This window comes from Corapipo altera, unplaced genomic scaffold, assembly GCF_003945725.1.
Source record: "Corapipo altera isolate COAL_440 unplaced genomic scaffold, ASM394572v1 23, whole genome shotgun sequence".
NCBI classification, from domain to species: domain Eukaryota; kingdom Metazoa; phylum Chordata; class Aves; order Passeriformes; family Pipridae; genus Corapipo; species Corapipo altera.
In genome coordinates, this window is record NW_020884878.1 from 952,626 (window position 1) to 980,352 (window position 27,727).

Here is a 27,727-nt window from a genome sequence, read left to right on the forward strand (position 1 = left end):
TGTGATTTTTTGGAGTGGGGGCATTGACTTTGATGCCAGGGATATCTTTATATTCCTGCTGCTGGTGTTGCCACTGAATTACCTGCAAGCCCCAGTTAGAGGGAGAAGAGGCAGCCAAGGGCTGATGCCCACATTGCCTTCAACAGTGTTGATCATGGTAGAAACTCATGAGAGGGTGTTTGCAGACCTGCACCCCCAGCCCTGGGATTGCTCTTTTCAGAGAGACTGTGTGTGGAGGAGGAGGAGGGGGCAATGGGGTGACCACAGCACAAGGGAGCCCAGCACCCCAGGAAGCTCTGTCCCCAGCCCTGGGCCCCACGGCCTTGCCTCACTCAGTTCATGGTTTATATTTAGCTTTTGCCACAGGTCTTTCAGTAAAGCACATTTCACCCAGGCTGTCAGAGGCTTTCTGTTTGGAGTATTTTCTGAGTAATGATTTGGTTTCTGGCCATTTTGAGCTTATTGGCAATAAACCCTGCAGAACGGATTGTCAAGGGGGCCATTTAAGCTATTGAAATGCCATTAGAAAGTCTACTGACTTGCAGGGTAATTCAATATGAAAAACATATCCCTTAGTGAAGTGAATAAGACTCCCACCCTTTCTTCACAAACTATCAAAGCTCCTTTGATGTTTTAGGCTGGATTGTAGCTATTGTGCTTTGCTAATACAATCGGGAAATCGGGGACCTTTTGTGTAACCATGGAGAAAAAGATGAACAGAAGAATTTCCACGTGAAATGAGTTACTGGAAGCTTTTCTAAAGGATTCTGGATCAGCCATCGCACCTTTTTGCCTCCCAGATCTCATCCTCTTTAGGCATGCAGTTAATATATGTCATACCATGCTGCAAACTTAATTTCTTCTCGAAACAGTGAGCAATCTTTGCTCTGACTGCTTGTTCCACCCCTGCATTATTTGTGGGGTGACCCAGGCTGGAGTCCTGGATAACGAACCTGGTGCCGTGTCCTGGTGGAGCTCACCAGGAGGTTGCTCCTCTCCCAAGCTATGCCCTTGTGCTGGTACAAGATCCCTGGATGGCTGTGAGGGAAGGACTTGCTTTATAGTAATTATATCAAAGATAACTAATGTATATCTAAAACAAAGTGCATCTTGAAGCGTCCAATTAACGTTGCTAAGCCACTTAGGGTAAGCCAGACAATCTACTTAAATTTCTGCAATGCCAATGATGCTTTTTTATGCTCTGATATCGTGAGTTGTTCTCATCACTTAGGGAGGTCAATTGCTGAGGAAACCATCCTGCTTTATTTTGGGAGCCAGCACCATGAACAGATGTAAGCCAGGTCTTGTTGTGTTAGAGCAATGCCGTGCAGGAGCAAGCATTTCTCAGCAGTTCTGGTGTTCCAGATATTCAGCATCTGTCCTGGGCCCAAGGTGATGGAAAAAACTGCTTTTTTACTACCCCGACCTTGTGATCTCTTGTGCCCTTGTTGTGCTAGACCAGAGGCATCTAATCGATGGCCAGATCTATCCCACAGCTGCCAGAGCAGTCTGACCGGCTGATGGCCCTGCTCCCTGCTCTGCTCTTTCCTGGGGCTCCTCCAATGTGGGGCAGGGGGCAGGTTGCAGGCAGAAGAGTTGCTCTGACAACTGCCGGTTTTGGGCTACTGCCTTTCTTTATGGGACCCACTGCATCTCCAGAAAGCCTTGGGCTCTCTACCCCAGCAATGATCTGTGTCCTGATGAAGGGATGCAGTCCTCCACACGAACAGAGAGAGACAGGGGATGCCTGTGTCTTGTCTGACAGGTAGATGTCACACCCAGGGTTGTCTCCTCTGAGTGCCACCTTGCAAAACAATGAAGCCCAGCCTGGGGAGGATGGCAATCCTGGGCTGCACAGCCTCAGGGCATTTGGGATGTCAGGTCTGGGATAAGATTTCTGCTTGTCTGCTGGCCCTCCGTGTCACCGGATGGGAATTTCTGTGCTCCATCATATGGTGTGGTCCTGCCCTTTGGGCCAGCACAGCTCGCACTGCAGGAAGAGCCAGCTGCTGTGACTGTGCTTACCCAGGAGCTTTGCCAATACAAAAAAATGTTGGCAGGGGAGGAGGGAGGGAGTGGAGTGTGAATCTGTAGATGACATTACATAAGGACTTCTTCTTGGTGTTCACCTGCCCAGTTTTGTAAGTATTGAGTTTCATGAGTGAATTGATTGTATTTGCTTCAGTGGTATGGTGGCAGCTCTCCAGACTCCTTCTAGGAGAGTTCTCCTGACTATGGAACAGGCAGGAGATGAAATACTGGTGAAGAAAAACAAGTTGGGCAGCTTGGGTAGCTGACTTGAGTTTGTGAGGTGAGAGACAGATTATTTATTCTGTTATTTAAACCAACATGAGAACACTGTTTAGGCAAAAGTGGAATTTCTTTTTTATTTTATATTGTGTTTTGGTTTTTTTTTTTTTTTTTTACTTTATATTGTAATACAGATATTTTTGTCAAAAGGAGAAGAGGAGGAAAATACATCCACGCAAGTCACATTTCTAAACATGATTTGCTGTATGAGTATCGTGTGTCTGCTGTATGTTTAAAAAAAAAATCATAAAACCATTTGCAGTGTGAAATCATTTGACAGATCAGTAGAGCCCTGTAGTCTCTCAAATGGAGGCAAGTGAGGGAGAGGATGTGAGAAACAGGCTATGTGGCTATGCTGTCCCAGGACATTACACCTAATAGCAAGAATTAGTGACAGACTGTCTGACAATGTGAATCTAGAGGCTGAGGAGAGGTTTGAGATAGTAGTTCCATATCTAACAGTGAGGTGTTTTTCCTGCCTTTGTCTTGTATATTCTATGCCAGCCATCCTCAGACAGGATTTTGACTTGCCAGCTGGTCTCATTTAGTCTGAAAAAGCAGCTCATACCTGCCTGCAGCACCTCTGGTTTCTAGCCCTCTCTCTCTCTGGCCTGCTCTGTGGTTTCTGTTTTGCCTTTGCTTGTTTCTTATTTTTTTCTTACTTCCTTGTCATTAGTCTACATTTTAGCATAACACTGTCTTTTGTGTTTTTTCTCCAGAGTAAATTTAATTTTACTCTGTCATGTAAGCAAGACGTCACTTGTAAATTTAAGTCTTCGTATAGATCTCTGCCTGCTTTAGTGTCTTAAACCACCTGTGATTGCAATGGGGTCTTGGTTTGGGAATCTTTTTATTGTTTTTTGGACAGAAAACATTTGCCATCATTCACAGTTTTATAGATGCTGTAGTAGGTTCAACCAGGGACCAGCTGTAACTATGCTGAGCGCTGTGGGTGTGAGTCAGAGAGAGACGTGCACTGTCAGGAAGATCATTTAGGGTTGTGTCAGTCTGCTGGAGCTGGCTCCATGGTTGGGATAGGAAGGAGGGTGACAGTTTTACTATGACAGTAAAAATCAGCCCACAGCATGGGATGTCTGTGCTCCAAAGTGCTTTTATCTGACAACATAGTTGCAAATCAATGCTGTCTCTGATAGCACTGGAGCTGGATTGGCAGCATGTGAGTTAGTTCCTAGAGGGATTCTCTCCACCTAGTCTGGTCAGTGTGCTCATCCCTTGCTAAATGTATTCAGTTCTGGGCTTTGTTCCTTCACAATAATGAAGGTTGTCTAAATCAAGAATGGCTAATGAAAGACTAGCTTATCCCGTTTGAATTCCTACTTTGTCCTGCATTTATTTTCCTTGGTAAACAAGGCCTTATAGCTTGTTGGCCTTTTCCCCAGGATTGAAGAGCACAGGAAAAATGTAGTCCTAAGTAATGAAATTTGGGAATTGATTTACAGCGTGTTTCCTTCTATCTCATATCCTTTAATTCTTTTAAATTTTTAAGTGCTTTAAATCTTATCCTTTCCTCATATGTAAACTGATACACACATGGTGTTTTCTATACCTCACTTTTTTCTGGCATCAATTTTTAATAACATCAATGTGAAAGTTATATTCTTCCTTTCTTACTTTTCATAAAAATCGTTTGCCTGTGTCTTCAGTGCGATTTCAGCAGAACAGGAGCCTGGTGCTTGCTTCTGGTGTTGCTTGCAAGATTTCCATCAGTGGATTCCCAGTGGCATCGATGGAGTTAATGCTACCAGCTTTGCACTGGCTAATTGGGAGAAGAACTGGACATGTTTCTTTCCCCCTTCTTGCACGTAACGGGAGTTTATAATGATGGCTGGGTTGTACATTATTTATTGGGCACAGTGAGTGCCTATGGAGCTCTGAGGAAGAGGAGGGAACTGGCTTCCATGCAATGAGTTCATTATCTAGGTCATTCACAGACTTAGGCATCTAACATTAATATGTTCAATTAAAATTTATTCTGTAAGGCAGTTTGCTCCTGGGCAAGGAAAAAAATATAACCATGTGAGGAAAATGTTGCTGTGCGGTCCCAATCCATGGTGGGATTTTTCTCAAAGCTACTCAGCTGGAAAACAGTGTTAAAACAAAAGCTCTGTTGGTGTTGAGTGTGTGAGCCTCCAACTCCTAATAGGTCTTGGTGGCAGTATTGCTGTTGATAATCAGTTTTCAAGTTGGAGCCCCACACCTATCACTTCATAATCTCTTTACTCAGTAACAGTAAAAAGCACAGCTTTGGGTACTCCCCAAGAATTGCTCACATGACTGGCGTGTGAGGGAGGGCAACGTACTGGAGATTGTTGGAAATGACCCTGCAATCAGTTTCCTTTCTTAGAAGTTTCTGTCCCTTGTTTCTGCAGGGGGGCTCGTGATGTGGCAGCACACAGACCTGTGCTGAGGAAAAATGCTGGCTTGTTGCGTCTTCCTTAACGTAATGGGATGTAACTGTGGTCATTTAGTAGCTACTAAGCAACTAAGCTGTTCTCAGTTTTGAGTGGAGCAGAACTGGGTAGAAACCCAGCTGTGCTAGATCAAGCCATCTTCCTCTCGAAAATTACCCCCTGTTGTAATAACCCCATCAGTACTTCATGATAGCAACTAATTTTGACCACATTTTCAAATAATTAGCTCGAGTAACATTTTTGCCGATCAAGATGATATTTCTCCCTGTTTTCTTGATTCTAGAAAGGGACACGTTTAACTTTCTTTTGCAAAACCTTGCTGAATGATTTTTTGATGTGAACGTAGAAGATCATCAAATTCATGGTGCTCATGTCCAAGAAAGGAGCGAGTTCAAGAGATGTGCTAGTGAGCCCAGACAGTGGGGTTTTCTTCTTTCCCTTTGAGGGACAAAAGGGGTATGATGAAGCAAAAGAAATGGGCAAAAGTGATACAAAAGCAGATGTCATTTCTTTGTCATGTTCTGATCTCCAGCTCTACCTAAAGAACAGTGGAACCCTCATGTTTACTGTTAAAATGTAGTCTCTGCAGGCCAAAACTCACGGTATCCACATCCTTAGGGCTTGTCATCCTCTTGGAGTGACAGTGCTGAAATGAAGAACAAACTCCTGGATTCTGGAGTGTCTGGAAGGCTCAGGAATAAAGCATCAAAAATTCAGGCATCCTCACAGAATGTTTTTCAGCCCCTTGTAGGCAAAATACGTTCATGTGCTAGTATGGATGAAACCCTTTTTATTTGGGTTAATGCTTACAAAGTCATCCAGTCTAGGAATGAGTTTTGTGTTCAAACATGATGGAGCACTTTTTCAGCAGGCTTGTGAGTTGTGAGCTCTGGCAGTTTGTACAGGGCACATCTGGGAGGGCACCCAGCAGGTTTTTGTCCTCCTCTGCCTCATGGGCAGTTGCTGTGAAGCAGGAAAGGTAGAGAGCTTCCTGCTTGTGCCTCTGCTTCTCGCCTACCCTATTTCACAGCTGAGCTTGCTAAAAAAACCATCAGTCAAATGCTGAATGAGTTAATGTGGTGGGCTGTTAGCTGTGGTTTTGGAGTCGTGGAAAAGCAACCGTCCATTCTGCTGCCTTTGCAGAGGAGTGGTGATGGCTGGAAGAAAAGGGGAGGGGGGGGGAATTTTGGGGGGCTAGGGCCAGTAATCTGCTTTTGATCAAAGCTTGATACCAAGATGGATTTTCCCCTAATTTTGTATCTACCAAAGAACTTGGTTAATGATTTATCAGTTTGTAGAATCACAGAATAGTTTGGGTTGGAAGGGACTTTAAAGATCATCTCATTCCAACCCCCTAGACATGGTCAGGGACACCTTCCACTAGACCAGATTGCTCAGAGCCCCTTCCAACCTGGCCTTGAACACTTCCAGGGATGGGGCAGCCACAGCTTCTCTGGGCAACCTGTGCCAGTTGCCTCACCACCCTTACAGTAAAGAATTTCTTCCTAGTATCTAATATAAATCTTCCCTCCTTAAACCATAGTCAACCCTGTGCTCTTCCCAGAAGCTGCAGATGTCAGACATGTACAAAACCCCACTCTGAGGTTACCTGAGCTCTGCCAAAGGGGTGTTGGGAGCTGTGTCTGGGGTGAGGAGTTGCTGTGTGTGGCTGCACCTCTGCAGGAGCACAGGATGTCACTGCTCGTGGTGTAGAGCTGCCAGTGAGCGTGCGTGTGTTGTGGGACAGACAGGACACAACACAAACTCATTTTGGTTCTTGCTCAGCACTGCCTGTAGCAAGGAGAAACCCCTTTGACTGCTTATGTTCTCTCTAGTTACCACTTCCTTGGGTAAAAGTCTTAGAATTAAAAACTATAGCGCTCCAGAATTTGAGAAGAACCTTGGAATGGAGAATTCAAGCTATCGCCAAATCACCGACTGGTTCCTTTTAGAATTGCACAATTCTGATCTTGTCGAGAATAAAATTTTAGGGTTGAGGTGGATTTCTTCAAAGAAGAGCAAAGATCAGTCAAGTTGTCACATGTTTTGGCTTATGTGGATGCCATCTTAGAAGGTTTCTGGTGTGTCCTTGCAAGTTTGTCATTTCCCTTTGTCATAGGGAAAGGAGTGTTTGTGATTAATACGAGGTCACTGCTGTTATTTCTATATATAAAAAAGCTTACTGCAAAGAGACTTGCCTCAGCAATGCATATGCAGTACTCATTGTTTTTAAGCAATGCACTTCTTATTTTAGTAACATTTTTTGAAGCGCCTGTTCCAGTTTTGAACATGAGCATTAGGTGAGAAAAGAGTAACTGTGCTTATTGGTTTTGAACAGCCCTCGGTGCCCGTGTGCTTGGCTCCTGAAAGACTGTTCTGAAAACATCTTCCTGACCTCAGAAAAGCTCATCAACATTTTCTCAGTATAAGTCTTGTGGTTCATTTCTAGGTTGACTAAACTGTCTCTTTATGTTAATAGTCCTGGGCATAAGAAATTTTATTTGCAGAGAAATTTGCAGATTCCCCCGTCCCTGGAAGTGCTCAAGGCCAGTTTGGATGCGGCTTGAAGCAACCTGATCTAGTGGAAGGTGTCCCTGCCCATGGCAGGGTGTCGGAACTGGATGGTCTTTAAAGTCCCTTCCAACCCAAACCATTCTGTGATTCTATGAAATATGGGTTTGTTGGGGTTTATTTTAATTACTTCAACTGCATAAAAATACACTTTATCTGTGCCCGATAATGCTTTTCACTGTCAACAGTAAGAACAGGATGTGTTTTTTTCTTTTAAATATATACATATTTTAGCCAGTAAAAGAGTAGTTGCAAAATTCTTCACACTATAGCATTTATTCTTACTCCATCTCTGACAATATTAAGCAACTGTTTCCACAGGAACAGTGCTCTTTACAATAGACAGTGTTGTGGTTTGCTTCAAAGCCACAACCAGAACATGTAGGTGTTTGAAGAGTACCAGATCTTTCCATCACTCACTGTGAATTTTCCAGTAGGTCATTACTTGTTCAGACTTTCAGTATCTGAACCCACCCCACTGCTTCATGTTACCATCTGTGGTAATGTCCCAGAAGCTTTTCAAATGCTGCTGGGCTGCAGGAGGAACCTTTTAGAATCATACAAAGCTGAAACTCATCGTGTAGCCGTGGTAGGGATCTAGTCAGCAGCTCCAGTTTAGGATCAGCTGTTCAAGGACAGGATGTATAGGGCTTGGTGTAACCTGGTCTAGTGGAAGGTGTCCCTCCCTGTGGCAGTGGGATTGGAACTAGGTGATCTTTAGGGTCCCTTTTAACGCAAAGTATTTGCTCTATGATTCCATATAACTCTTCACTTCTATAATCTTACCTTGAGCTCTTCCTATATCATGTATATTAGGAGTTGAACAGCATTATGTGTTTTATTATCCTTCTTAAGGGACTATGTTTGTAATCATTCCCTTCACTGAATGTGTATCGGTTATTAGAGGGACTGTATCTCTTTCATTTATTTCCCCTCAAGGTGGTTGCTGAGAGTCCTACTCATACAGAAGACAGGAATTGTTTGACTGGCTTCTCAGCTTTATATTACAAGGCTTGGTAAATCTTAAAGAAGGCAAGTGATTCGATTTTATTTTGAAAGAAAAGAAATGCTGTCCAAGGGATTTCTGTCCTCGGCAGGTGAAAGCTCTCTGGTTGAGGTTATAAGACTAAAATTGATGTGACTTTTCCTGGAGTGAATAAAATTTTGCTTGGGAATTAAGGAAATGTGTCCCCCCTCAACAAGGGCTGTTTGTCAGTGGGAAGAGGAGCATAAGGTCCACATTAGCAGTGCCACCCACGTGCTTTTCTCCACGAGGGTATTTATACTTTTGGTAGTGTGCTGGAGTTAAAAGCATGTGTGTTTGTATAGAAAGCATATGCAACACTGTGGCACAGATAAAATGCCAGGCCTTCCATTCACAAAGAAACTAAACATTTATCAAGGAGGGAACATGGCAACAGTTGTCCTAAATATGATGGCTTTGTAAGGGAGCCCACCCTCTTGGTTTACTTGAGATTGCCTGGGACTTTTGGCAATCCTCAGCAGAAGCTTTGTTTGAAGATAAGAACATTTACCTGCAGCTTCGTGGGTGATGTTGAGTTGCGGATGGGAAATGTGGCCAGCACCAGATTATGTTCTCAATTGACGTGAGAGCAAAACCACTCCAACCATACTCTGACCTTTTCCTCTACATACCAGTTCTGGGTGTCCTCCACCTCTGTTTTTTAGTCCAAGGTAAATCTCGGTCACATTGGTTGAGAAGTGCTTCCTCATCTTGAAACCACGCTTTGGAATGGGAAAAAGAAGCATTAAAAAGAGGAAATATGCATGCTGCTGGTAGATGCCAGCAAGCTGCCTGTCAGCTTGCAGTTGCACACGAACCCCAAAAGAGCTTCCTCTCCTTCAGATGGAGGGAGATGGCTGGGTCAGCTGAACAGCACATCCCAGTGACACGGCACCTCGTCACCCATCCGGTGGCTTGGGAAGGCTGTAGTCCTGTTCAGCTCCTTCTGGTCTCAGCCTAATTGCTGGAGTCACAGCTGTGACTTAATGGTCACAAGTGGGTAGTGAGATCATCTTTCTCATGAGGTAGCTGAGGAAAACTGTAATCACAGACTTGATGGGACTAAAAATTGCTTGTCTTGGACAGTCTGTCTCTTATTGCAGTGCAGTGCTTGGCCTCAGGATTTCAGGACTTTTTTTTTTCCTAATCCTTTTTGTACAAATGAACAACCCAGGTCCTTCCCTATGAAGAACCTCATCTATGCACCCTTTTTTCTAACTGCTGTTTTACAGAAATATTTTTATTGATCTCTTCCCTCTTGCCCACCAAAAACACCCCAAACCCCAAACAGAAAAACAAACCCATAAACAAAACCCACTATAGACATAGGATATGATCTAACTTGGCAAAGCAGATGTTGGCAATGGTGTGTCCCTTCTGGGTGTTGTCAGCTGCAACCTACATTCTTTTTGCTGCGTGAAGACTTGAATGTGGCTCCCAGCACTGACCTCGTGGGATTAGAGCAGAGTCATGAGCGGTAACATCTGGACACCAGGAGCAAACATCATACCTTCAGGAATGCTGGGGGAGTGCATGCCTTGGCACTCCTCTTTTTTTGTACCTTTGGAAACATCTAATTGGCTATGCAGCCAGAAACTGCTACTGCTTTTACATGATGTTCTGGGATGTGTGTACCAGGGATATTGAACAATCTCATAAGTGGTTGGCAGAGAGTGGAAGAGGGAGTATGTGGGATAAAGTGCTTTTAACCTTTCTCTATATCTTTTCTTGTGTCCCAAGCAGGTTCTCTCCTGTGAGATGCCACTCATATTTGATATTTTGCTTTTCATCCTTCTGTCTCAAATAATTTGGCAGATCATCTTGCAACATGGAGTGTGAAAGGGGATGTGGTGGATTAATACTGGCTGGCTATAAATGATAGTCCTTAATAGTTTCAGTGTTAAGAAACTGCCAGGTGAGGAAGTGGGAGGAGGAAGAAGGAAGTCACTGTGATTATTCCAGATCTGGAAAGAATTATCAGAACATAGGTGCTTAGGCTTTCCCATGGTGTTACAGCCCATGCCAGCATCAAAAGTTGCTTGAATTAATCTCTCCTTTTTGTATCCTCACTACGGATGAGTAATGCAGTTAAGACTTTAAATGGGAATATCCATGATGGGAGCTGTACTTCTAAAGACTGGCATGCCCCTGAGACATGTCTTTGAAGTCTAAGGTTTTGCCAGAAATATTGCTGATAACTTGATCTTGTACATCAATTAATGCACCGTGATGCTGACAGGAGTGGTGGTGGTTTGTGCCCCCCAATGCACTTAGTGCAAGGCTTTAAAGTCACTGAAAAGACTGATGGGTTCTGGTGCTGTGGAGCAATTGACTCTTCTTGACCTCTGGACTGCTGTGTTTGACCTCTGCACTTGTTGCTTTCGTGGGTTCTGTGGAGTCTTCCTTGCACTTTTCCAAGGTGTTTTGCAGTGGGCTGGGCCAGGCTTTTGAAGACCCCAAGCCCTGTTTCTAGCTCTGCCTGTGCCATCCCCATGCGCTGCTTTCCTTGTTGGCAGTCTAAGGTTTCCTTGGCACCCTGAGGGGCTTTGCTGTCTTTGGTTGGAAAGGTGGAGATGTGCATGATCTTGTCTGCAGCTCCTTTCACCCATCACATTGCCTTTAGGAGTGATACAGCTTTAGGATTTGGAATACGAGGATGGCAGCCTGCCTGGGAAGCTTCCCTGGGTAAAAGCAAGTGCTGTGGGCCTCCCTGGCATTTCTACCCTAAAGTAGTGCTCTAGCAGCTCTGGAAGTCAGGCTGAGAAAGGTGAGTGATGATCAGGGCACATTCCTCTTGGACCCTCATACAGCACACAAACTACTTGCCAACCGAGCAAATTGGGTATTGCAAGGCCCTTGACTCAGAAGAGATCTTTTCAACACTTAGTGTCGAGGGGAAGAAGAAGGAAGGTGCCTGTAAATCAAGCCCTCTGTTGGTTTGTGTCTGTACCTCTGTGTTGTGGAACCCCATCTTCCTCCTGTCAAGCTGCTGGCATTGAGATGTCGATCACGTCTCACTCCAGAATCCTTTTTTTTAAATTTTACTGTGCTCATTAGTGGTCATTAAGCACCATAAATAACTGAAGTTTTCCAGCATATTGCTTTTTGCTATACCACCAGGGTTTGACTTTTTAACTCTTGTTAAAAACACGGGATTTGGCTCTTCAAAAGCGAGTGTCTGACAGAAATGGTTGGAGTAGCAGAAAGTTGTGACCTTTCCCCTTGCTACCTGAGGTGTTGGGAAGTTTGATGGATTGTATCTGGGGGACTAATGGATTTTAATGGTTCGTGATCTCATCAGCTGTGGCCTGTTTTAGAAAGAAGAAAGGGCTATTGGACAAAAATGGAAAAGCAGCAGTACACCAAATGAATTATATGTAGCAGGAAGATATTTTAAAAATAGTGACACACCTAATGGAGACTTGAATGAGAATAATTTCTCAGAAGCTTAATATTAGGCAATAAAAACCTGTGAATAACAAGAAAATATTTCCCAGCACTGAAAATTAGAGAACAACATAAGTATGTAAATGAGCAAGGTACTGAGGAGACAACTGCAGAGGGGTTCTTTGCAGAGTATTGCAGCTGGTTTAGGGATCCACAATTCCCTGTGTTGGATCCATAAACAGGGTGTTGAGGACTGAAACTGTACAAGCCAGTGGATTTCCCTTAAGTTACACAGTGCTTTCCTGCTGTAGCTGTGTGGTGATGATTCTTGGGCAGCCAGCAAGAGTTCCTTGGACACAGAACCTCAGACCACGTGCAGACTTTGCTGCTATATGTAAAGTCCTGAATGATTTATAAGTCTGCCTAGATTTGTTAATAATATTAATTAAAACTGCAGGTGAATGCTGTGCCATGGTAGACTTATCAAGGCTGAGAGAATCATTATTGCTTCTCTACCCAGTCTTTGTGTTTCTCCTTCTATATTTCTGCCTGTTGCCTGTTCTGTTCCTCTGTGGGCCAAACCCAGATCTTTGGTGTGCTCTGGCTGGTGTATGGGCTACCTGGGCTCACTGCCTTGTTATCACTCACCTGCCCTTTCCTTCTTGGGGAACCTTGCATCAGTGCTAAGCTCAGCTATGTCAGAGGAAGCTCTGCTCACCATCTCATTGCTGTGGCCCTTGGACTGTTTCCAAATGGGAAGTGCCACCAACATGCCTACTTGGCACCAGTCAGTGACATATTTCTTTATTCCTGTAAGCAGCAAAAGTGGCACAGCTTCCTGAGTTTTCTGCCAAGTAGTGTCCAGTTAATGTAGAAGACTGAAGATATGCTTGTTGATAAACTACAGAACTTGGAGATAGAAAAGGGCATTCCCTGCATTGTGTACTCAGTGACAGACCTGTTAGCATCGTGCCTTTGCAACTCCTGTGTCCGGTGTGATCGCTCAAGTGGTGTCCCACGGTTCCAGGGCGGTTGAAAGATTTTTGGTTTGTTGGTAATAACTGGTTGTTGAGGTTTATTGATGTGTTGTTACTGTTCATTACATGGAAATAGAAGATTTTTGTTGTTTGTTTGTTGGTCAAAGCTCCTAAGTCCCCTAAAGAGCAGAGGCCCTGTCCCACTTTCAGCCTCTTTTGCCTGCAGTTGCACACACACATGTTTGCAGGCAGATTTCCATATATTGCATATGCAGAACTGATAGCCTGATACCAGCTACTGAATGTGATCATGGGTGTATTTGCTGTAATCAAGTGTTCAGACAGCTGAAAATGAAGTCCTGCATTTGCCGTCCTTTAATTTAGTGGTCCTGCAACTGATGTCAGTATTTGCCTTTGGGAAATTAAAGTAATCTGTGATTTTCCTCCCCATCCCTTAAAAAATAAAATAGCTGTGGGAGGAAGGCAAGTGGAGTTGAAAGGACAATCCAGTGATGGACTGGCCATGGTGGTATTTGGCATGGTGTTACAAAGATTTATGTTTAATAATTAGTGTTTAATTGTGCTCGGCAGAGCTAAAGCTCTGCTTGTGTGTTCATGTCATGGGGAAAGGCAGCATCTGTCCTGCCCACATGGTTCTGGTTTCACATGGACCATGGTCGTACAGGCTGTGGGAGGGAGCTGGGGAGGCAGATGTGGTGTCCTGCCCCTTCTTCTCTGCAGCCAGCTGGGCTGCAGGGCTGCTCAGGGAGGCTCAGAGCAGCCTTTTCTCTCTGCCTGGCATCTCCCCTGGCTGCCACATACCATTCCTGGGGCAGTTTCTGCACCTACTTTGCTGTTCATGGGCAGTTTGCAGAGTCATCCCGTGCTTGGCACGTTCTGTGCCCTCAGAAAGTGGACCCTCACTAGTAGGGTCTGGTCATCCTTCATGCTTTCTTCTCAGCCCATTTACCAGCCTGGTCCCCTCTAGCCCCAGGCTTGTCTTGAAGCTGTGGATGAAATCCCTCCTCTGTTGCAGATTCCAGTGTGTGTGCATGGGACTCTGAGACTTTTTGAGTTTCACTTAAATTTCTGAAGAAACAGGTTCTGAAGTTTTGAGTTTCACTTAAATTTCTGAAGGAACAGGTTCTTGCCCAGTGGTGGTACTGTTGGGGTCAATACTTCTTTTTCTTCAGGAAACTTCAGTACTGTGGGACTTATAAACAGGCAATTGGATTCCCTCCCCCTGCCACATAACTTGGGAAAAGAGGTCAGAAATCCCTCTGGAGAGTTGCTGCTGCTTTTCTTTAAAATTATAAGGAGAACAAAATCATAATGGTCCCTGAACCAGTTATGTCTCTGGTTCTCCCTTTTTAATTTTATAACCCTAAAATTTTTCTTCAAATATACTAAAGAGAAGCTGCCTGTAACCATTACTCATAAACCATTCATTGCTTTAGAGGTGGGATTTCTCAAAAGTAATATAAATTGGTGTAACTCCATTAGGAGCAGGGTCTGGCTAATGCTCTTGAAAGTTTTATTTTTTTGAAGATTTGATACCTTTTCTAATTTATATTTTATTTATCTATATTTTATTTGTAGCCCTTCAAGAAAGTTTTCTTGGCAGGAATTTTCACAGGACGGATAGATCTTGTTCCTACCTGAGCAAATCTCCTATTGAAGTGGGAAATCTCTTAGGTGAAACCAGACTAAAATTGATTAAAGAGTCCAGGATTGGCTAAGAGTCATTAGTTATGCATGATTGTTCATGGCTGGTGCACAGCTTATAATTATGCAGCTTGACTGAAAACAAAAGTAATATTTTAAGCAGCTGTCCTGAAACAAAAAATTAGAATAACAATATTACAGTAATAGCTGGAATAACTGGTTATAGGAGTTATGAGAGAGACTGACTTTCCACCCATTCCTGAGTTTACCTACAGCCTTTCCCCAGCACTGGGACACCCTGTTCTCCCTCATTGCTTGGTGACTTGGCTTCTAAGTTAAATGTTGTTGGGAGCAAGGGAGATGCTGCTGTTTGGCAGCACCAGACTCAAACCTTGGGTAGAACAAGAGCTTGGGTTGCTGCCATTCACGAAATGCCCAAATCTCCTTGAGCCTCCCCTGCACAGAGCTTCCCATGGGTCGTGGAGATACTGTCCCTGTCTGCCCTTAGCACCTGCAGTGGGAATTACTGCCCTAAGCACTTACCAGCCTTTGCAGGAATGAGAAGATACTTGACACCCTTTTGTTTGGGTTTGTTTGTTTGGTTTTTTTTTAGGCACACCGACTTGAGTCTTTAAAAGTGCACGCTGTGTGCATTTGTAATGGTTTAAACTGTTGGTCTGGAAATGCAAAATCCCCTCTGTACTAGACAGCCCTAAGGATTTTCATAGGTGCTTGACTTGGTAGACAGGTGTCTGTCAGCCTTGAAAAGGACAAGTTGGACTGATTAATCCAGACACCGTGTATTTATCTGAGAAAGTTTCTATTTGACCTGTCCAACAAAGGCATGCTCAGGAAGTGCTACCTTATTAAAACACAGAAAGATCTGACATTCCATAAGCATGATCTGTTAGGAGCTTAAACAAGAAAGATTACAAGAAATAACTAGAGGCATGTGAAAAACCAGCTTTAGCCTAACCCAGACTCTCAGCTCTTTCAACTGAACAGAGCCTTGGGAATTGCCTCTACAAACGACTGATTACATATGCAGTTCTGTTAATTAAAATTAAAAATTATGTAGGAAGTCAAAAGATAGAGCTACTTGTTTAATTAAGCTAATGAAGTCCCCAGGTAGCTTTTATATTTGCTTTATTCACTGCAAGTGTCTGGCCTGTTCTGGTTCTGAAGCCACGTCAGCATTGACATGGCTTAGAAAAAAGGCTGTACTTCTAGGATGCTTATGAATTGTGCCTGTGGGGAAGGAAGGATGGAGCAGCAGTGGGAGAAAGGCTGTTCTAAGCTCCAGGGTAAATGCAGTCATCTTTTGTGTCTGATCCAAAGACAATAAAAAGATTCCCACTGATTCTGATGTGCTTCGGATCAGGCTTCCCAGACTGGATTATCTGTTGTGGGGGACGGGAGGAAAAAGGAAAAATTTTCTAAACTGGTGTTTGCAAGATTTAGTGCTTGGGTGAGATGCAGTGCTGAGGAGGTCTTTTCATGCTGGAGGCCCACCTTGTCTGGGTTTTGGAGAGGGAGCGACTTGCAGAGAGGCAGCCGCCCTTTGGATCTGCCTCTTCCCATCCACAGCGCGCCTCTCACAGAGCCACGATGGGCTGTCTCGGAGGCCAACCCACTATACCTGCTCTTCGGGTTCAGTGGATGCTTCAGCTGGGTGTTGATATGTTGCCTGAGAGATTACCCTCCTTCTGAATTTGTTTTCCAAACCTCTTCCATTGGTGAATCATGCATGACCAGTTTTTATTATATGTGTGAAGGCATGTGATTAAGGAGCCCTGTTTTGGTCTCCCTGGTTCTGTTCCCTTGTCTGCTCCTGAATTAGCTTTTTTTTATTTTTTTTTGTAACACAGAGAAAGGGAGTAAATACCATCTGCCCTGCTGTTGGGAACGATGTTAGTACAACCCTTTTTGGAGAAGGTGTGTGAGGTGGTTGACTGGGGCCCCTCCTTGTGGGAACCGATCTCTGGCAGCTCCCTTTGAAGTCACGTGGAGCGACACGATCTTGGCAAGTTCAGGCATGGGGCACCGTGTGAGTGGTTTGAGTTAGCAGTGAAGTCCTCCTCGGTTCTTGTTCAGCCTTGCTGCCAAGGGCTTGTGTCTCACAATGGAAATGTAATGAAGCCGTGGCTGAACTCATCATCCTTACCTGCTCGTTTCCAACTCGCTTGCCAAAATCCTCCAGCACTTGTTTTCTCTTAGGAACGGCTGTGGAGTTCAACAGAAGTTAAAGCGTATGCTTAGCTCTGGGCCAAAATCCTGTGGTGTTCTCACAGGTACAGCTGAGCTCCAACAGTTGATCTTATCCACCCCTGGCGCTATGGACAAACGTGCTGTCATCATTTCCTTGAAGGTGACTAAAGGATTTACCACACTGATAAGCACACTTTCCTCTCCCAGTGAGCTAAAACCTGGCCAACTTACCTCTAAACCAGCCAGAAAGTATGTTTTTCCTCCTGATTGTTCCCTGGGGGACCAGGCTCAGGATGAAAGCCCTGGAGAGAGGGGAGGGTGATGCTTGTTTACAGCTCTGTGTGCCAGTGGTGTGATGCTGCACGCCACCAGTTCAGTTTGATTTATTCAGAGATCACCTCACAGCATTCACAATATAAGGCATGCATAGAATTTCAGACTTCTCCTTTGTTTCTTCTAATACTTTCTCTTTGCAGTTTATCTCCTGCTGTGATACTAAACCTTCCAGGCAGAAATCTGTGATTCCCTAAAAGAAGTTATCCTGTGCCAAATAGATCTTGGCATTAATAAACTTTTCTCTGTGCGTATTACTCTTTGATTATTTTGTCAAATACATATGGTTACATTCCTGTATCACTTATCTCCTGTATTATGATGTAGGAGTTCCCCCTGAACATAATATATGCTGCCTTCAGGCTGTGGAGTTTCTCTGAGCTTCTCCAGCTTTTTTTGAGAGAGGAGATCAACATCACCTGCATTGTTGACCCAAACTGATTTCACGGTCTACTCTGGACTTTACTAATTCTGTCAAGAATGTTTCTCTGTAAAAATGTAAGTTTGTGGGGTTTTTTTTTGCCTTTAAGCAGCCATGGTCAGTGCTGGAAGGAAAAGAAAGAAAGGAAGTGAGAAGGGAAACTTGGCATCTGCGTGGTACTTGCATTACACCCACACTGCTGTTGGGAGGTTGGATCCCAAGGATGTTGGCTGGTGCTGGGAGGTACCAGCATTGCCAGAGCTTTGCCAGCATGCAGTCAGGGCCTGGGCTGCCAGCCAGCCGTCCCCAGATAGGGTTATCCCTTCCATGGCTGGAGGGCCAGTCCTTTGGCAGCTGCTTCCTTTTGAAGTGCTCAGGTCTTATTGAGTAACATCACACTGAGAAGCCCTCTCAGTCTGTGAAAGTGGGTGCTGGTAATGAAAGTGCTTTAGTGACTGAAAAGGTTGAAGGAAGGCTTTTATTAGCAGTTCCTTCTTATAGGGAAGAAGTAGGGTACCACACTCCTAATCTGTGGGCATCTGTTTTCAGGTGGTTATGGGTATATTTCTGCAAGCCCAGTTGTGGCTGCAGTTGCTTGCTGGCTTGGTAAAGCTATCCTGAAGCATGTGCTGTTTCTGTAGCTGCACAGCAAACGTGAAGGCCATGATGAAGGTGTGAAGCAAGGGCAGGAACACGAGGGGCTGAGCTGCAGGGGTGGCTGAAGTTAGCCCAGGGCCTGGGCCGAGCAAGCTGCTTGCTGTTCACAGCAGCTCAGCGTGGGAACGGTGGTGGGGCTGCGCCAGCATCGCAGGTTGTGGTCCAGCAAGTGTGAGGAGCTCACAGGTCAATTGCTGCCAGCATGAGGCCCCTCCACGTTGTGTGGCTGTGGTGTAGGGTTTGTGATGGTGAGAAGCATGTCCTGTCAGGTGGGTGTTGCTGCCTGGGAGCTGCTTGATCATCTGGTCTTGGGCCGGTTCACGGGAGGGCAGGTCTGCGGTCTGACATTTTCATTTCAGTTTTCTAGGTCAGAGATTATTTTCTGTTTCGGGCACATTCCAGATATCTGGGAGTTATCTCAGGTGTTGTGTTGGCCACTACTTAGCTGGTTGAATTTCATCTTTAAAAGAGATCACAGCAGGTCCAAAAGCCAGACTTTTGCCTGTGGTCTGTTATTATTTCATTTCATTTAATCTTATCTTTTGTTGCTGTTGCTATCAATTTAAGACCAGAGAAACTCTTAAGACTGTCTGACTTAACCTCATTTAGGATAAAAATTCCCTATTGGTCCTGTATCCAGTGGGGTGCTGGTGTGCCAAAGTTTCAGCAGCTCCTGGCATGCTGGGGCTTCACTTCTCGTTTTGGAGCCTTTCAGCTGTAATTTTTAATTAGATCCTGCTTACATGTACTGTGGGAAGATCTTGAGTGTAGCTAGATCCTCTTTGCCGAGTGCTCTTGGCCTGTGGTATAACGTGAGCACAGCTGCTTAGTTGGTGTAGGGGATTTGACTGGTCTTTAATCTTGGAGTCTGGAGGGGAGATAAATTGTTCTATAACTCTCATAAATCTCCTGCTATTACTTTCAGCATTATTTTGTCTCTGTTTTGTAAGACTGTGCTGCAGGCTGTAGTGATGGAGAACAAAGGTGTGCCACAGAGTTTGGGACCAGTTTTTGTCTCTGCCCTGTGTCAAAGGTGGATGATGCTTTTGTTGCATCTCCTGGTCTCAGCCCAGCTGCTTGAGTCTTGACAAGCCTTTGCTTTTAACACTAAAAGAGGAGTGCAGGATTTGCTCTGCATCCCACCAGAGACCATGTCTGTCAGAAGAAGGGAGGAAGGATCCTCTTTGTGAGTGTAAAAGCAGGAGTCTGACGTATCGTGTACAGATACTGGAAGGAAAATGATAAGCACTGAAGAATGATTTTGGAAACCTAAGTAAGTAAAGGATTTTTCCATAAAATCTGAATTTTTGATATCCCATAAATCAGTTTGGGTGATGGCGTGTTATAGATACTATGTATTTTTGAAAGAACTATTTATTTACAAAGCTGTGCATCTCTCCAGTGAAGTCAAATTTAGACATAAATGATGCCTGATATTACTAGAGCTGAAATTTATTTGGGGAAATGTCTTCAGTATTAATGGAGACAGAGGGCTGTTCAAACACAGCTTCCTAAAACCAATCTAATATGCAGCACAAACAACCATGAAAATTAATATTGAGTCGAAGCTAAATATTGACTTTAAATTTTCCCTGAGAGAGTGATTTTTATGGGTTTTTTTAGTGGAAAATATAGTGCCCGCAAAATCAACTTTTTGATAGGATTTTCTCAAGCAGTTCTAGCTTCCCTGTTTTGTGTTCCAAAGGGTTGACAGGATACATTGTGTGTTACCCCTGAAAAAGGAGGGAGCCTGGGCACATCATTCCTTCTTGCAGGACTGGGAAATATTTTTCTACTCTGCAGTGTGCTCACCAAGGTGCATTAAATTCTGGGCACTTCTGTGAAACTTGGTGCTGCCAATGTGAATTTGCTTCTTTTTTGCTGGACTAAGGAAAGGTGCTTGTACAAGAACAGAGAGGGTTTGGATAATGATTTTTATTTATTCCCCCAGAGAGCTCTATTTTCAGAATTCCTGTTCAGCACTGGTTATCGATACCCACGAGGTGCGAAGCTCCTCTTTGCTAATTTTAAACTTGCAATTTGTGGAGGGTGTCGGGGAGTGCCTTGTCCTTGTTTTGTTTGGTTTTGGTTTTTAAGTGAGATTTCTGTGTGACAGCCTGACTCAAACTTCAGGAAGTCCTTAGCTGTGACTTTATCTGGTGAATAAAAAAAATACAAAAGCAAGACTTGTATTAAAAATATATCTCAAAATGAAAAACCTACTCAGTAAAAAAATAAGTACTTTCTTTCAAGGACAGGTTGGCTGACACTGGGATTGAATCTCTGATCCCTAAAATTATGTTCTGTATCTCTCTCTTTATCTAATTTAGATTAAATAAAAAGAAGTCCTTAGGTAACAGCACCAACAGTTTTCTATTTCCTATGGTTTAAGGCCAAAAGGTGATTTATGTAAGAAATCAGCATTTACCTCAGCACTGATGATATTTTGAGAGACTGAAACAATTTCACTGGGATAATATATAATAGGGGGGAAATAACCATATAATTCTCAAAACAGATATGCATTGATCTTTTCAGAGAATTGTGTGCATTCAGTGTTAGTCCTGCTTCATGTATCTGACAAATTGGAATACAGTTAACCATATTTTATTTTTTTTAAATCTCTGTTTCCTCTAGTAAGGCTGAGATTGTGCAGCACTTCTAGGAAAAAGAAGGAATCAAATTTGTTGTTTTTTATGGAGCTGGACAGTTTGGGCCATGGATGCTTTTTTTTCCTTTTTTAATTAAGGGAATGCATGAGAATATATACAGGTTTAAATATTATCAAATGTTGGCAAGATTAGTCATCCAAAATCCTGAAAAAGATTTTTGCCTTAAAGAAACCAATCTTCTAACATTGTCTTTACTTTTTCAGGTGGATTTGGAGCCAGAAGGCAAAGTGTTTGTTGTCATAACTCTTACAGGAAGCTTCACGGAAGGTAAGAGAATTATTTTGGCTTGTTTCCATTAAGAGCTGGACTCTGGTGTATATTCCTGCCATCAGTTACCAGGCAGTACATGAGGGAATGGCATTCTTTACCAGGCATGTGCTGTGGTGTGCTGGAGATTTCTTGAGCAGTGGGGGAAATCTGGAAGGGGCTGTTGGTAACAACTCGTGCTGTTTGTGCCCTCTGCCCTGATCTTGGACCTGGGGAGCTGGTTCGTGCTTGATCTGGTTTATTTACCTGAAGTTGTCCTTCAAACAGATTGTTTTTGTCACTCCTACTTTTCACCTGGGTGCCTCTTGAAGGGCAAGCTAAGGAGAAACAGCATGTTTAAAATGGAACATGTTTAAAACATCTGGATGATTTTTATTCCATAATGGTTCCCATCTACTTCAAGAGCATTTCTGTTTCCCGGGTTCACTTTGCACAGGAAACTTAGATGTTTTTAGTGTGACAGCTGCCCTGAAAAAGTATCTGGGCAGCTTTTTTTTCTGTAGCTATATTTTATAGTGTGATATTTTTAATTTCCCTGTTGTTTATTGTGATACTAATTACGAGCGTGGATGTGAGCTCTGCTGCAGCAACCCAGGAAACCTGGAATGGGGCACAGAAAAAGCTTATTTTCTTCAAACCATGGCTCTTGTTTTAGCTGCAGCCTCAAACTGCATTTGTTGGGGGGTGTTTTCTGTACAGAAGCCAGGAACTGAGGCAGGATCTGCTGTTACCTGCAGGATGAAGGAGATGGATTTTTAATGTTCTCTCTGGTTCTGCCCCAGAAACTGATTGCTTGGCACGAAAGCTGTGCTGGGGGTGGCTTTAGGAGTTCTGGGGGAGCTCTGCTCTCCTGCCTTGCATCTCCCATGGGTCCCACCTCATGCTAGTGCCCAGACCTGTCACTGCCCCTGCCTTTGTGCTTCAAATGCAGGTTTCAATAAGAGCTTGTGCTTTACTTGGATGCTTTTGGGGAGTGTGTGCACCTGGGCTGCTCTTACTCCTGGGGATGACTGACCAGGTGTAACTCCTCTTGTAGAAGGTATGTTAGGAGGGAGATAGGAACAGAAAGCCTGACTTCAATTCCTAAATAAATATATAGTCTTGGAGTGATGGAAAAGATGAGGAATATGACATTCTGGCACTGCAGTCAGGCAGAGAGGACCAGAATTCCCTTTTCCAGTAAAGTTCACTTACCAGGTAAAGCTGGGCGGGTTACATAGCATCACTACAACTTTTAGCTCTCTATCTGCAGAGTAGGCATCCATGTTTTTCTCTGCCCAGGTGTCAGCTTTGTGGCCTGGGAACTGCTCTTGTGTTTACCCACATGTAAAATGTTAACAGAGCATTTACCTTTCCTACCCTTCCCTATAACTGTGCTTTGACAGGAAGACATGAAGATTACTTTTTCAAGTAGCTTCAAGCTTTCAAGTACTTTTGCAAGAAGCTTTCTGTTTGTAACCAGAGAAGAGGATGAGTCCAAAACTGTGCTAGGGAGGCCTGGAGGACTTTTTTGAAGATCCAGAGGCCATGGCTCTTAGGGGTGAAAAGGACACTGGAAATTGGCTGTAATTGCCTATTGCAGAACTGATGATGGAAGGAGGGGAGAAAAAGGGGGCTTTTAGTGACCTGCATCCCAGTTTGTATCCACATGCAAGAGCGTCATGCTTGGCCATTTAAAGCAGGTTTGAGCAGGGATGGTGGGCTTGAGCATTAATCCAGAGTGTGCTTCAAGTCTGTGCTGGTGGCTGAGCTGAGAGATGGAGAACTCAGATGTTTGTACAGATACTGCTTTCCGAGGGAAATGGGAAATGTTGGAAATTATTTACTTCTCTTTTCTGTGTTGTTATTGAGGATGTATAGACTTAACAGAACAGGAAGATCAAAGATGGTCCTTTTTTTTTTTTTGTTGTTGTTGTTGACTGGTAGTTCCCATGTATGGTCACATTTAGAGTTTCCAAGAATAGACATAATGCAGGGCAAGCCTGATTGCAGATACTGACTTCTCCCAGTCATTGGATAAAAGGAGGCATCCACAAGGAAGGGCTTTCCTTCTAATGAGCAGTGAGGTCTTGTTTATAACATCATATTTTATTCTTTTTTTTCTCTCTCTTTTGCTGAAAATGTGGCGGCTCAGAACTGTATTTGAAATTTGAAGTTTCATGAAAAGAAGACCGAGAATAGATCACAACCTGAAAGTACAAAAAGTGGCTTCCCACTTGTTCCCCTGACCTGGAAGGCAGCCACTATCACATCCTCCCTGCTCGTTATGGCTAATGTGGCAGAGAAGGCTTTCTGTGTCTGTGGGCACACAGAGAACCCAATGGTCAGTGTGCATTAGATCCCACCAGTGTAACACGTGGATTTTCAAGCAATATGATATTTAGGACATTTAATCATTTTCCTGTGACTTTGATGGTTAAGAGTGTGTCTCTGGTGTGTTTTCTGCTCTGAAAAGGATTAAGCAGTGGTGACGCAGTGCTACAAAAAGCAGCCAGACTTTAGCAGGTAAAAGGAGCATCGTGGCTGTGTCCACAGACAGACTCTTCAAGCCACCCACAGGGGTTTTTTTTGCAGGATAACATAATGGAGTCAGTCTGAACTGTGGGGGAGCATCTTCCTTTGAAAAGCTTCTGAGAGCTCCACTGAGCAAAGGTGGAGCGTCAGTGCCTGCTGCTGGACCTCACACACCTCATTCATCTCAGAGAGGTTTTATGCCAAACTGGTTGTTTTGTTTATAGAAATAGTCAAATTCACAGGGGCTCAGGTGCCATTGTATAAATCCAGCAAAGCAAAAGTCCAAAAAGTGGGTAGAGAGAGGGGATAAAAAAGAAAAAAAAAAAGCAACCCCCCCAAAAAAACCCAAATAAAAAAAGACTTGGATCTTAGGTCCACCTGACACTGTATTATTTTGTTGTCTGAACAAGCTTACCCAAAACAGACAGTCCGGGTGTTGGTTGCTTGGACTTTCTTTACGTTCAGGAATGGTGGGGGTTTTCTGTTTGATCAAAAGTTCTTCTGACCAAAATCTAAATTTGGTTCTGTTCGCCTGCAGCAGGGATGGGGGAGAAGGGTGTCACTCCTGTGAGGGGTGCAGTGTGTCCGACAGAAGCATTCATGTGCTGTCAGAATAAAGGCATTATAGAAAACATACAGCTGGAAAGGTTAATTCTTTATAGGTTCCCATATGGCTCTTCTGTCCATCAGTGTTATCGCCCTGCTGTGTTGAGGCAGGGAAATCTTCCCGTTTCACATGTTAAAAATACATGTAGCTTTTCAGGAAGAGAAAGGAACAGAGCAATAGGAAGCAAGAGAGACCTAGTGAAATTACCCCTGCCTATCTTTATTTTCTCTGCTGGATGTATTTGTTGCTGTGCTAAGCTGTACCTGATTATATTAACTCCCCTCATTCAGCTGACATTTCCTGTGTAAAGCAACCAGTGCAAAATTAAAATGAAAATCTCCTTACCTTGGGAGGAGATTACCTCTCACAGAAATCACAGAATATTCTGAGTTGGAAGAGACTCACAAGGATCATCAAAGTCCAGCTCCTGAACTCTCCAAGCGTGCCCCATCTCTGCTGGCTGTGCTCGGTCTTGGTGGCACCTGTCTGGGGTGGAGGGAAGCACACTCTTGCCCAGCCATCTCCCTCACTAACCCAAGAGCTGTTTCAGTCCAGGCTGTTTCACAGAGAAGGTGAGGACTGACCTTCTGCCTACCAGTCTTCAGGCATTGCTTAGGGATTGATTTCCCTCCCCTCCTCGAATGAATTTATTTACTCTTTTCTGGGTTTTCTTTATTTCACCCTGCCTGATAATAGGATTTTTTTTTCAAGTCACCAAAAATGATTTCTTTTAAAATTTCCTTATTCTTTTTACTCTGGATATAAATATGATTTTTCCCCCAAGGGTGTCTTTAGCATTTCTTACCTCCCTATAGTGACATCTCGGTTCCCTACACTATGTGTCTCTGTTTGTGTCTCCTTGCCCCTGTTCTCTTAAAACTAATTCACCAGGCCTCCTTTTAAAAAAGTCTGCTTTATTTCTCTCTAAAACATATAGTGCTGTATAAGGTGTAGAGTTCCCTAATGTTTTTCCTCTTCTCCTAACGTTGGTCATAACCATTTCCAGGCAGACAACTTCCAAGTAGGGTGATCTTCCTCATCACTCCAGGGAGCACCTGGGAGCATCCTGGCAGGAAGACACACTGACTGGGGGCCTTTATGGTTCTCCAGCACCTCTGTGCTCTCCCAGGTGTCATCAAGGTCCCCCTGGCTCTGGCTGAAGGTTGTGTCTCTGGGAGGAGACTCCGGGGCTTGTGTTGCTTATAGGAAGTGGCTGATGCTGCTGGAGTGCCCCAACGGGTGACATGAATTTAGATCCTCTCTCCACTGCTTGTCGATTTTTTTTGCTGCTGAATACTGGTTTCAGCTGTGAAATGCAAATCATGCATTACATTCTTCTTGACTGGGAGGTGATTGACTTGAAATAAAAAGCCTTGCAGTGACCGGGTGAACTGCTGCTGTTGTTGGTGCTTCTGGACGCCTGTGAGAGGTTGGTAGAGATACTCAAGAGCAGGTGATGGTGTGTGGGTGTTTGGCTGCAGCAAGGTCAGACTTGGACACTGAGAGGCCCCAGGTGTGTGCCTGAAGGATGGTATGAACCTCTCTTCTTGCAACACTGGGAACACCAAGTCCCCTTGCAGCTTTGCCTGCAAGGCGTGTTGCTGTGCCCTCAGTTTGCTGCCTCTCTTGCTATTTGCTCTATTTAATTTTGAGCAGAGCTAATTAAATTAATACAGATTAAGTGTTTGACTGAATTGATGAATGAGGCAAGCCCTGTAGAAAATAAAGTGCTTCTATTTTAGTGCTTTGAACTCTTGCAATTTGCCTTTTTTTAGCTTTTTTTTTTTACGTTGTCACTCAATGTGATAATTCTGCTTGAAGTTCACTTTTAATTTCACCATTGTTAGATAAGTAATGGTTGTTTCTTTTCTTTCAGTGTCAGGAAAGACAAATTTGAGTTCTGGGCAAGAAATAGAACAACGAGAATATTGAAAAGCCAAGTGACTTGGTAGAGCAGATATAGTATGCATTATTGAATAATTAATGTTGGTAGGGTTTGCAGCAGCAAGGAATCATAGAATCATGGGCTTGGGTTGAAAGAGACCTTAAAGATCATCTAGTTCCAACCCCTCCAAGGGGGAAGCTTAAAACTGCTTACCTGCAGGTAACTTAAGAGGCAGGCTCAGGAAGCCTGAACCTGCCTCTAGACCAGGAAATGCTTCTTTATTTTGCAACTGGCATGATGTGCCAGTTTGGGATAGTTTGTTCTCAAACACAAATACTTGGTCTTTTGCTGTCATTTTTCTTGGAATACATTTTGCTAACACCGAGTAGGTTTTATTTTAAGAAATAACATTTCCTCAGATGGGTACCAGTAAAAATCTGCAGCCTTAAAGTCTGAAGTGGTGTATAGGTGTTGTGCTAACAAGATCTTTGCACTGTAATGTAGCTCCTCAGCCCCATAAAACTTCTATTGCCAGATAGGTTATCAGGTTCTTGCACAAGAGGGAGAAAAAAGATTTTACCAGTTCTCTATTAACTGCAATAATTACTGTTTTCAGCCTGGTTTTTTTTTTCTAGTTAAGGGAATAATTATTGGAAACCAGGAACCAGGAATGAAAAATGTCCTGTTCTCATCCCCTGGCTAGTTGGGCCATTGTTCTGTTTTGGTTTACTAGCTCAAGCAGAGTTTTAAGACATGTAGTAGACACTGTCTAGAGAACCTCCTGATCTATATAGACAGTATCAGTAGAGAATAGGATAGAGAAAGCTTTTGCTATCTTTGGTTCCCAGTCTGAGAACATGGAAGTCTTTAATGTCTAGCCCAAAGTCTTATGTGGCAGAGAGCAGCAGGAGACATGTTGTTCTATATCCTTGCATTTTTTTTCCATTGCCTACACTTTTTCAAGTGCTTTACACTTGTCCCATGTGTGTGTGCTGCAGGCAAGGGATTTCCAGATGCACTCCATGTTGTTTCAATTCTTCATTTCCACGTGGAAATAGGTCAGAACAATGTCAGTGTCTCCATGGGGGAGAAAACATACCCTAAATGTACCCTGGAGAAGATTGAGCCCTTGCAGAGACCAGGAATGTAATCAACAGATGCTGTGCATCTCTGTGTGGCAGGCAGGTGAACTTCAGTGGATCCCCAGCCTTGGTGGAAGATCAGTCAGGTTAAAAAGTAAAAGGTATCCAGAGGCTGATCTTGAAGTCCTGAGCAGGCATTGCTCTCCTGGAGGTCACACTCTGCAAACCTGCACCCCAACAGAGGTGTATCAGCTAAGCTAATGGGAGCAAGAGCAGCTCTTTGTCCTGAAGCCTCCAGGAGCTTTTTTTCTTTTTCAAAGAGAAACCTTCAAAATGTACATATTGCATTTCACATGTAAATACTGCAGAGAGAACCCAAGTGTTTTTGCACCCTGGTACTCTGATGTCTCACATATGCCTCTCCTCCATTAAAAAAAAATAAATATGGCAAGTATGGTGAATTCTGAATTTTCACAGGAAAAATTATTCCAATAGGAAAGCAAACAAAACTGTTTATTCCTGATTGCTGGAAGATCCAGGCCCTGGGAAATGAAGTGGTTTGCTTGGTGTTTATGGAGAGGCTCTAACACAGAGCCAGGAGGTGAACAGCACCCCAGCCTGCTGCATATCCAAAAGACTACCTTTACTTCTTGGAAAACAGTCCATTTGAGCACCACAGCTATTGCAGTATGTCTAATGCTGAGAGGATTTTGTC

The 27,727-nt window shown here is 43.7% G+C and overlaps 1 protein-coding gene across 1 annotated transcript in view; it reads left to right on the forward strand.

The window, feature by feature from the left end:
- Nucleotides 1–27,727, forward strand: part of PRKCH (protein kinase C eta) — a 118,498-nt gene that overhangs the window by 6,480 nt on the left and 84,291 nt on the right. The window contains exon 2 of the mRNA XM_027638224.1: nt 20,861–20,924. Coding sequence (XP_027494025.1) covers nt 20,861–20,924 — 64 coding nt within the window. The remainder of the gene's footprint in view (nt 1–20,860; nt 20,925–27,727) is intronic.